Source organism: Oncorhynchus masou, chromosome 28 (assembly GCF_036934945.1).
Source record: "Oncorhynchus masou masou isolate Uvic2021 chromosome 28, UVic_Omas_1.1, whole genome shotgun sequence".
Taxonomy (NCBI): domain Eukaryota; kingdom Metazoa; phylum Chordata; class Actinopteri; order Salmoniformes; family Salmonidae; genus Oncorhynchus; species Oncorhynchus masou.
Genome location: NC_088239.1, coordinates 64,503,292 through 64,515,432, shown reverse-complemented (window position 1 = coordinate 64,515,432; position 12,141 = coordinate 64,503,292). Strand labels below are relative to the sequence as shown.

Here is a 12,141-nt window from a genome sequence, read left to right as displayed (position 1 = left end):
CTTGTTGCCTTTGGAATCCAGATTGGACCAACCAACTTAAATCATATGTTTGACATCTTAAATGATTGTGCCCCAGGTTAGATGAAAAACCATATTGATAGGGTCTAAAACAAACACCGTCCCAATACCAGAGCTAGTGTTAGGTCTTGTAAAATCCCAAGAGTACACAGTACTGTGAAGAGCACGTTTTTCCAAACAGGCATTTGTCTATGGCAGTGGTTCCCAAACTTTTATAGTCCCATACCCCTTCAAAAAGTCAACATCCAGCTGCATACTCCCTCTTGCACCAGGGTCAGCACACTCTCAAATGTTTTTTTGCCATCATTGTAAGCCTGCCACACACACACATTTATTAAACATAAGAATGAGTTTGACGTCACAACCCGGCTCGTGGGAAGTGACAATGAGCTCTTATAGGACCAGGGCACAAATTACATTTACATTTAAGTCATTTGGCAGACGCTCTTATCCAGAGCGACTTACAAATTGGTGAATTCACCTTATGACATCCAGTGGAACAGCCACTTTACAATAGTGCATCTAAATCATTTAAGGGGGGGGGGTGAAAAGGATTACATTTACATTTAAGTCATTTAGCAGACGCTCTTATCCAGAGCGACTTACAAATTGGATTACTTTATCCTATCCTAATATTATAATTTTGCTCTTATTTAGACATCTTACATATAAAACCTGATTTGTTCATCAAAAATGGTGAATAACTCCCCACAGGTCAATGAGAAAGGTGTGCTTGAATGGATGCACATAACTCTGCAATGTTGGGTTGTATTGGAGAGAGTCTCAGTCTAAAATTTTCCACACAGTCTGTGCCTGTATTTAGTTTTCATGCTAGTGAGGGCCGAGAATCCACTCTCACATAGGTACGTGGTTACAAAGGGCATCAGTGTCTTAACAGCGTGATTTGCCAAGGCAAGAAACTCAGAGCGCAGCTCTACCCAGAAATCTGGCAGTGGCTTCTGATTAAATTCAATTTTCACAGAACAGCCTGTTGCAATTTCGATAAGATTCTCTTGTTCAGATATTGGTAAGTGGACTGGAGACAGGGCATGAAAGGGATAACGAATCCAGTTGTTTGTGTCATCCGTTTCGGGAAAGTACCTGCGTAACTGTGTACCCAGCTCACTCAGGTGCTTTGCTATATCACATTTGACATTATCCGTAAGCTTGAGTTCATTTGCACACAAAAAAACTATGGAAAGACCTGTGTGTTGTCCTTGTTAATGGAGACAGAAAAGAGCTCCAACTTCTTAATCATAGCCTCAATTTTGTCCCGCACATTGAATATAGTGGGAATTACAGGGAGTCCCTGTAATCCTAAATTCGGATCATTAGGTGAGAAAAAACACCCAGATAGGCCAATCTTGTGAGAAACTCGACATCATGCAAGCAGTCAGACAAATGAAAATGTGAAAATGAAAATTGTCAGTAAAGAAGAAAATGAGCTCGTCGCTCAATTCCCCCCAAAAAACGTGTCAATACTTTGCCCCTTGATAATTAAGTCCTCCACAATAGACCTGTATGTTGTAAAAACATTACATGGTCACTGCCCATATCGTTGCATAATGCAGAAAATACACGAGAGTTCAGGGGCCTTAACAAAGTTAACAATTTTCACTGTAGTGTCCAAAACGTCTTTCAAGCTGTCAGGCATTCCCTTGGCAGCAAGAGCTTCTCAGTGGATGCTGCAGTGACCCAAGTGGCGTCGGGAGCAACTGCTGGCACGCGCGTTATCACTCCACTATGTCTCCCTGTCATGGCTTTTGCGCCATTAGTACAGATACCAACACATCTTGACCACCGTGGATTTTCGCATAGCTGTCCAGCACTTTAAACATATCCTGTCCTCTTGTCCTGGTTTCCAGTGGTTTGCAGAAGAGGATGTCTTCCTTAATTGACCCCCCATAAACGTAACGGACATATACCAGGAGCTGTGCCAGGCCCGCCACGTCTGTTGACTCATCCAGCTGTAACACATAGAATTCACTGGTTGTATGCGAAGCAGTAATTGTTTCAAAACATCTCCTGCCATGTCACTGATGCATTGTGAAACAGTGTGAAGTAATTGTCTGTATAGTTTTTTTGGGCCTTTTCACCCAGCATTGTCCCAGCCATTTCCGCGGCAGCAGGAAGAATTAAGTCCTCCACAATAGTATGGGGCTTGCCTGTAACACACCGTGGCTAAGGATAGGCACTACTCCCAATAGATGTGAACCCCAAATGTAGTTCATCAGATTTCGCTGCATCAGATTCATAACTGTCAGTGTCCATGTAAGTTGGGCTAACAACAAATGTAGAATTACTGATGCTAGCATTGGATGTGCTCGTGGCAGCAGAACAACTTGTATACAAATTATACATTTTCGAGCAAACGGAATGAGCAGCAGCTACATTTGGCTACTTACAGACCGTTAGTGGAATTCCTGCGAGAGAGTAACGGTTAATGTGATTGGATGTTCATTATTTGACTGGCTACCTGTATTTGACATTGTGTTTTTATTTTGCTGAACACTAGATGGTTAATTACATTTTTGGCAGTGAAACGAGGCTACCAGGGGAGAAAAAAACCTCACCCAAATGTATAGCCCCGTTGGAAAATATACATGGACTGGTTGGAAAAAACATTTTTAAATATACACATTGTTATTTTTTTTAAACGTGGATCATATTTTTATTTGGCGTACCCCAACGGCATTGCACGTGTACCCCAGATAGGGAATAACTGGTCTATGGAATAGCCTTCCCTTGGAGATCAAGCAAAGAAAAAGTAAAAATAGCTTTAAAAAGCAGGCAAAGGTTTTCATTTGGATACGGTTGTCTAAGTAAGAGAAACCACTACACTGCCCCCTACTGCTGGTCAGGTGTATTTATTTGAAGGATTAGTATGATGTGCAATTAATAGATTGTTGTAATGTGAAATGAATGTGGTTGATTTTTAAGGTTAGGAGAAGGGCAGTGAACAGTGCCACTTGTTAGGATGTCAATATAAATGAATGTATTTATGGTTGTTCGTCATTTTTGTCTTTCCTTTTAATCATTATATGTGTTATTGTTTTTACCATCGAGGACCACTTTGGAAACAAGTGTTTTAATTAAGACTTTCAAGTGATATCCTCTGGGTCCACAATGTACATTGTGTTGTATATGTCTGTTACCCAAAATAGGTCAAGTCCATTCTTCGATATGAATCGGATTTAGTCCAATTTTAATAGCAATGTAGACACAGGATAATACTGATGAATCTTATGTTTTTAGAGAAAAGACACTGGGATTGCTTTGATAAACAGCAGCAGTCGTAATAGAGTATAGCGAGCAGATTTAAATCTAAATTAAATACCATTTAGAAATCATATGTGAAAAACAATCACTAATGATCCAACATTCTTAATGGGAAGAAAACAGCTATTTTCATGAAGAAAAGTGAACAAAATGTTAAATTACAGTGGGTAATGTTGACACTCTCCAGCTTGGCTATCAACCAAATGCCAAAATAACTGCGACAAGCTGCAACAATGTACAGTAACTAAAACCTACTGTACTCCTAACACGAGAACTGGAAACAATGCTCTTACCGAATGTACATGCACCTGCAATACGTCTGTGCCAGCCAGTGAAGTTCTCCCAAAGTTCAACATTGTTATTACCGTCACTATTTCTTACATAGTTCATTTTTAAGGACCGAGTTCTCTAGCAAGGTTAGAAAGTCTGACTGTGCAAATGGAGGGCCATTATCAGTGATTGGCCTGTCAGGAAATAAAACGCCCAAGCTGGAATAAATGAAGTCCACCCTCCCCTCTTTGCGCTCCTGTGCATTTCCTTCCTGAGGCCCGCCACTTCAGGATCCATTACAATCACAATCACAGCTGGCTCCAATGTCCTTGCTCCGATAGCACAGCACACTCACCCTTTTAAACCGTGGCATCAGAGACTGGTCTTTAGAAAGGCCGTAGCACTAAACATTGACAATGAAAAGGTATTTTTGCTGTTGAAGACAGGTTGCTAACATTTGAGACAGGTTGCTAACATTTGAGACACTTGTGTGTTGTTGTGGTAGAGGTTTACAGAGAGACTGAGGATGATCTTGTGGGTGGTTAATGAACCACAAAGAGACTGCACTTCAGACATGGTTTTTCCAGACCTCTTCATTTACACACAGACAATGGCCTTCATTCAGGGATAGAACACTGGCCAACCAAAGCCACTTTGCATGAGAGCAAGCACAACATTAATTATGTCTGTCACTCATTGGGGCACTTCACACACATCAAAACAGATACCTGTACAAATGTGGTGGGCACACACACACACACACACACAACTTACCTGTATGTGATGAGAGGGGGGAGTGAGGTCGCGGAAGCACTGAAGACTGACTACTTCCTATTAGGCTTTTTCTGTTGCTCGTCCTGCAGCTATTAAAACACAGACAGTAAGAGGTTAGACAGGGAGAGCGAGACAAAGCCAGCCAGTCAGCCAGACACTCACAGTGCTTTATTATCTAAGTAAACATGCCAGATGTAATCAGAGCTACTTAACATGCACTACACATTCCACTGCACATAGTTCACTTATACATTACTCACATCCACAAAAATTACTTCCAGTGCAAAGACATGGAAACTCTTTTCAACCTTTTTTTCCACATTCTTGCATTCATATAGGTTAGCACTTGGAGTACCATGAAGTTGCCCTAGATGCCATTCTTCTCCAGGGGAAGGCTAGTACTGGAGCAGAATAAGGTGACCCTACACCCGTAGGGAACTTCTACCTGGAGCTTTGCAATTCCACATAATTCGATTCTAGAGGCCCAGATCTATTCTATAGGCCAATCTGCCCCAAAAGGTACCACCAGATCTCTCCTATAAAGCCAATGTGACCCACCAAATATCTCCTATAGTCCAATCCTGCCCCAGCAGGCCCCAACCAGCAGGATCCATTAAACATCATATAAATCCCCGAGTACTCAACGACCAGGGTGTCTCAGCAACATGAGTACTGTAACTGATTAATGATAATAGTCCTCATTAGCACCTCTGATTAGCCCGAGGATGGGCCTTTTCTGTGGATTATTAAACACAGCACTCAAGACCTGATTCTACACCCGGAGGAAGCTAAAAATACTGCACTGGTGGTAGTGAGCACATTCAGTTAACAGGGACTCATGTAGAAAGAGGTAAGTGCTGATTCTATTTGAGAAACACAATTTGCATATTCAATGAAGACAAAAAAGTGTAATAGGTCTAGTTAACAATAGTTTTAAAAGATGGATTGTTCTGCTTACTCAATGAAAAAAGGAAGCAGTGAGTGTTGTCAATGAAAACTATTGCAGCCACTCCCTGAATCACTAGACAAATCAACTGGACTTTGACTAATATGCACATTGCTCACCAAATAAACATTGAACAGCAAAAATCGTTGCCTGGCTACCCAAACTCCTTGCTCCGGCTAAACGCTACGCTACGCCCACGGACAATGTTAGTTTCTTCTCCTCAATGAGTCTGGATCTGAGTACCACCCCAACGATTTTCGGGAATGGAATGATCAGTCTGATCAGTCCCAGAAACCGACCGGTTAGGCCAGAGCCAGAATACATGTTGGTAAAGCAGCATTTAGAAAATTCCTCATTGGCTTGGATACTCTAATTGGTTAGAGATGATCCAATCGCTCAAGACATTGTTTTGTACAACACACCTCATTTTAACATCACCACAAAAAAACTACTGGCTGTCTCAGACTGAAGTATGTAGCCTACGATAGAGCAACAAAAAAAGTCAGTGAGTCGTCAGGCGACAAAAATCGCTCTTCAATAGCATGACAGTAAATATAGGCCTACAAATATTTCATAAACAACTGTTAGTACATATTCTTTGGCATGGCGTACCGTCCTCTGCAACGTTTCCACAATCTGTACCACTTATGGTTGCCAGAATCCTGCATCCCATTCACTCCAGGTATTCAAACTATGCTCTCCTCAGTTCCAACAATGTTCATATTCTCCTTTAAAACACATGGAAGCTTCAACCTCCTCAGTCCAGGTGTAACAGTGGTACTAATAAAACATTTAATCTATAGCAGTTTGGAAAACATTAAAATCCCTTTACATCAATAAGAGAAGTGAAAAAAATATATATTATTAAATCATATCCATAAAAAGTGTCCCTTAAAGAGCATCTTGCTTTGGTGACAGCCTCAGGTGGAAATGAAGGACAGACCGGTGTCGGACACAGTAGCTATCTAATGTCACGCTAAGTGCTGACAAAGCAGATCCTCTTATTTAGCCGGGCTTAGCTCGCGAAGACGTAACACTAGCCTCAATCCATTCTGACAAAGCACTTTAGCCTACTGCTATCGAGCAGAACAATTGGGATGCCTATTGTGTATTTTGTAATCGCAACATCTGATGACTTTGATATTACTCACATTAGTAATTAATTCATGTTTTTATTGTGACTCATAAGGGTGGGATATTTTGAATCACAACAGGGGAGTTCAGTCATTTACACAGGAAAGGGTTTGAAGGAACAATTGCTCCATGACTCAATCTCAGGAAAAAATGCACTTGGGAATATACAATGTTTCAATCTTCAGAGAACATGAACTGAACATATACAACCAAAAAATGCAACAACGTCAAAGATTTTACTGAGAGTTCATAAGGAAATCCGTCAATTAAAATGAATTCATTAGGTCCTAATCCATAGATTTCACATGACCGTGCATCGCACTCACGAACGGGGATGTAAACAAATTTGTGCACAACATTTGAGATAAACTTTTTGTGCGTATGGAAAATGTCTGGGAAATGTTATTTCAGCTCATGAACAATGGGACCAACACTTTACATGTTGAGTTTATATTTTGTTCAGTATATAATTCAGTACAGACTTCAATACCCACATCACACTGCCCAGAGGGCACAGTCTGAAAATACCTCATATTTAAAAACATTCACTGCAAGGTCGGACCTCAATGAGACTGTCTGATTGTGTAACCTCCTGCTCGGCAGAGAGCCATGTCGATTCACATAGTATTAAGCTGACATTGAAGCACATTTCATACATTGTACTGTAGCCTTGAGTAGATCTTGTCCCTTGCAGTGTTTTAGGATAGGAGCTGAGGCTTTGCTAGAGAGTATGGCGCAGTGTCACATCATGGCTAGAGGACCATGTAGTTTCATAGAGGCAGAGATAGAGTAGTAGAAGCAGGGTGTGTGTGTTTAACAGGTGCAGATTCGCACATGCACACAAACTGGCAGTCTGTCAGGACCCTGGCAAGGCAGCTGCTACAGGTGACATTGCAGAGCCCTTGGTGCTCTGATCTTAATGCTCTCTCAGTGAGGAGGCACTTTCATGTGAAAAGACTGCATTAGGTGTGCATCAAGCATTCACACAGTTCACTTCTACTCTGAACACCAGAAAATATTAATGCTCAAGCATTCTCAACATATTATGGAGTTCCAAATTGGCCCTTAGCCCCTAAAACAGTTTTTCACAATTCCTGACATTTAATCCTAGTAGAAATTCCCTGTCTTAGGTCAGTTAGGATCACCACTTCATTTTAAGAATGTGAAATGACAGAAGTTAACATACACTCAATTAGTATTTGGTAGCATTGCCTTTAAATTGTTTAACTTGGGTCACACGTTTTGGATAGCCTTCCACAAGCTTCCCACAATGTTGGGTGAATTTTGGCCCATTCCTCCTGACAGAGCTGGTGTAACAGAGTCATGTTTGTAGAACTCCTTGCTCGCACACACTTTTTCAGTTCTGCTCACAAATGTTCTATAGGATTGAGGTCAGGGCTTTGTGATGGCCACTCCAATACCTTGACTTTGTTGTTCTTAAGCCAATTTGCCACCACTTTGGAAGTATGCTTGGGGTCATTGTCCATTTGGAAGACCCATTTGCGACCAAGCTTTAACTTCCTGACTGATGTCTTGAGATGTTGCTTCAATATATCCACATCATTTTCCTACTTCATGATGCCATCTATTTTGTGAAGTGCACCAGTCCCTCTTGCAGAAAAGCACCCCCACCACATGCTACCACCCTTGTGCTTCATGGTTGGGATGGTGTTGTTCGGCATGCAAGCCTCCCCTTTCTCCTCTAAACATAACGATTGTCATTATGGCCAAACAGCTCTATTTTTGTTTCATCAGACCAAAGGATATTTCTCCAAAAAGTACGATCTTTGTCCCCATGTGCAGCTGCAAACTGTAGTCTGGCTTTTTTTAATGGAGGTTTTGAAGCAGTGGCTTCTTCCTTGCTGAGCGGCGTTTCAGGTTATGTTGATATAGGACTCGTTTTACTATGGATATAGATACTTTTGAACCCATTTCTTCCAGCATCTTCACAAGGTCCCTTGCTGTTGTTCTGGGATTGATTTGGAACTTTTAACACCAAAGTGCGTTCATCTCTAGGATACAGAACCAGTCTCCTTCCTGATTGGTATGACGGCTGCGTGGTCCCAAGGTGTTTATACATGCGTACTATTGTTTGCACAGATGGACGTGGTACCTTCAGCCGTTTGGAAATTGCTCACAAGGATAAACCAGACTTGGTGGAGGTCTACAGTATTTTTTTTTTGGTCTTGGCTGATTTCTTTTGATTTTCCCATGATGTCAAGCAATGAAGCACTGAGTTTGAAGGTAGGCCTTGAAATACATCCACAGGTACACCTCCTATTGACTCAAATGATGTCAATTAGCCTATCAGAAGCTTCTAAACCCATGACATCCTTTACTGGAAGCTGTTTAAAGGCACAGTCAACTTAGTGCATGTAAACTTCTGACCCACTGGAATTGTGAATTATAAGTGAAATAATCTGTCTGTAAACAATTGTCTGAAAAATGATTTGTGTCATGCAAAGCAGATGTCCTAACTGACTTGCCAAAACTATAGTTCGTTAACAAGAAATTTGTGGAGTTGTTGAAAAACGAGTTTTAATGACTCCAACCTAAGTGTATGTAAACGTCCGACTTCAACTGTAGATCTGAAAAGATTGGTAGAAGCAATATCTCCATCTTACCCTCCGATATAGACTAGGTGAATAATCCAATCCAACAATTTGAGATCTATAGAAGTGCCTACTGCAAGTGGTAAGTAGTAGAAGATTTGGAAGGCAGCCAATGAATATGTCTCTGCAGAGATGGGATGAAGCCTTAGTGCTGCTAGATGACAGTGCAATAAGCACACAGTGTAATGACTAATCTAACTCTGAACAGATTCTATTCAGCCTCAAATCTCAGAGAAATTGAAGAAAAAGGAAAAAAAGCGCAGAATCTCAGGATCATGGTTGTCGTGGCTCCAAAGTACAGGTTTTATAAGAACAGAAATGTAGGAACTGGAAAACCTTTGAGTGTTCTTTGAAAATAACACTCAAGACTACAGTAGATTACTAGTATTTAGTATTTTATTAGGATTGCCATTAGCTGTTGCCAAGGCAGCCGCTATTCTTCCTAGGGTCCAAACAGGAACAAAAGCAACACATTGCAATATACCCATTTACAATATAAAATGTACAATATTACAGTGTGTCTCTTCAGTCCGTGTTGTAACGTGAGGTGTTTTATGCGTTTAAAAAAACCAATCGATTATCCTACGAGCTTGAAGTTACCTGATGTGGAAGAGAGTTTCATGTAGTCATTTAGTACATTTCCCGGCCCCCTACAACTACCTAGCACACAGCAGAATTTTGTTTTGGAGCACAGCCCCGCACCGTTAATGATCTTTCCACAGGTTCACCTACGGACACCAATCCAAGGACCTCACTGAACCATCCAATCGGTAGTAGCGAAGGGTGTTGTGTACAAAGGGCAGGGACTTAACACGTGTTTATAATTAACACTTACTGGGAATTCCTCGCTCATGGGAAATAATTGCAATACCCAAACCCTATCACAAGTAGGCTTTAGCGGGTTACCCACGCCTCTCGGCGAAGGCTCAGTGTGGCGCGCGTGCAGCCCCAGGCATCACAGACCTGTTATTGCTCAATCTCGTGTGGCTGAACGCTACTTGTCACGCAATGAAGTTGGATGCTGACCGCTCTGGCCGCATAACTAGTTTAAAGTTGATTAAATTGTCATGTCCGTTATTGAAATTAACAAAACACCACCACCCACAGAATCGAGAAAGAGCTGTCAAATCTTTTCATGTCCGGGCGAGGTTTCCTGAGTCAAATTAAGCCGGAGGCTCCACTACTGCTGGTGCCCTTCCGTGAATTCCTGTAAGTTTCAGCAATGCAACAATACTCCCCAGAATCTGTTTTCTCGGACGCTGCCCGGCGGGTCATGGGAATAAAGCCTCCGGATCGCGAGTTGGCATTGCTTATGGTCGGAACTACAACGGTATCTGAAAGTCTTTAAACCGCTGACTTTCATTCTTGATTAATGAAAACATTCTTGCGCCAGTCCAAGAATTTCACATCAAGATGCACAAAATGATACCCCCAGCAGTCCCTCTTAACCACTGGCCCAGTTCAGAAGAAAACAATAACAAAATAGAACCAGAGTCTTTCTCCATTATTCCTAGCTGTGATATTCAGGCGAAGGTCTGCTTTGAACACTTTAAGACCCCAAGGGACACTCAGTTAAGCGTATCGGTGCTGAGAAAGGCCGTAGCTCAACTCGCGGCAGACCGTCAGTTTATACCCGAGATCCAACTACTAGCTTTTTAACTGCAGCAACTTTAAGATGCACTATTGGACATGGAATTACCGCAGCAGCTGGCATCAAATTTGCCCACCAATGGATCCTCATTAAAGGATTTCAAGCGTACCTATTTCAATTATAGGGCCTCTAAAGAGTCCTGTATTGTTATTTTTCCTCACTGAGTCAGGAGTGGTTAATATGCGTGCCTGCTGCCCTCCTAGGATGTGGTAGCTGTTTCTCAGGCTTCCTCTCCGGAATCAAACCCTGATTCCCCATTTATGAATATTATCATATCCCATCTCATTGTCTCTCTTTCAAGGGAAAGGGGGATACCTAGTCAGTTGTACAACAATGCCTTCAACTGAAATGTGTCTTCCACATTTAACCCAACCCCTCTGTATCATAGAGGTGCGGGGGGCTGCCTTCATCGACATCCACGTCTTCACAACTTATCAAAAGGGATGCTTTTGGTGGAATATGCATTTTTAGTGAAGCAATAGCCATATGTTATTAATCAGCAGAATCCTACATTTAGTTGTCAGCTTAGAGAACTCACTGAACTGTTTTCCAAAATGACATCATCCATAGGAGATGGCTGTTTGCTTGGACAGAGGCCTGCATAGTATGCTTTTTTGTCATATTATACCAGAAGACAATTGGATTTCAGTGACACAGAACAATAATGCGATTGCTTGCACAGTGCGAACAGTGTGACAGTCATGGCCCCCAAACAAGGAACAGGTGAAGCCAATAGACCAACAAAACGAAAGGAAAAGGGATCGTTGGCAGCTAGTAGACCGCACGATTTACCGCCGAGCGCCACCTGAACGTGAAGGGGAGCCACCTTGATGGGAGTTGTGACACAACCATTATCACATTGAATAAGAGCTTTCTACGTGGTTTCTAATTGGAGTTATTTAGCTGTGTTACTTTGTTCCCCAGTCTTACCTACCTTCATGTATAATATTTAAAATAACTGCTTCGCTTTAAGTAAAACATTTTTAAGTTCTTCAATTACCAGCTGAAGCAGGTCACATAATTAAACTTCATATACAATTTGTGGTGGCTTATTTCTGCTTTACCAATTGAGGAGAGTTACAAACTTCCATACACCAGTCAGAGTTATATTTAAACTACATCTTTAATAATAAGAGCTTTGCAATAGCCTTTTGACTTTGAATGATGCGCTATCTCTAATGAACCATTGAAAGTGACTACAGAAAATGACAAAAGATCTTTTATAGCCAAGATACACCACTTTCTCAGCCTACATGACAAACCACAGATCTTAGGAACAGTTCACAAATAAATAATTTTACTTAAGAGAGAGGAGTATCCCATAGCCAGATAGAATTTGCTATAAACTATCGTTCAGTTTGGTCCTAAGACGAGGTTCTAATCTCATTCCTGGTACTTCATAGCACAGAACCATTACCTCATCCAATGGCATAACTCAATTGTCAACTCTAGATACT

The 12,141-nt window shown here is 41.4% G+C and overlaps 1 protein-coding gene across 6 annotated transcripts in view; it reads right to left on the bottom strand.

Annotated features, from left to right (window-relative positions):
• Positions 1–12,141, bottom strand: part of mast4 (microtubule associated serine/threonine kinase family member 4) — a 215,220-nt gene that overhangs the window by 45,354 nt on the left and 157,725 nt on the right. For 5 of the 6 annotated variants that reach the window (XM_064942917.1, XM_064942918.1, XM_064942919.1 and 2 more), the window contains one exon: positions 4,342–4,430. In XM_064942917.1, the coding sequence (XP_064798989.1) occupies positions 4,342–4,430 (89 nt within the window). Of the gene's footprint in view, positions 1–3,590; positions 3,827–4,341; positions 4,431–12,141 lie in introns of those variants that run through there. The other variant, XM_064942922.1, reaches the window with a different exon arrangement.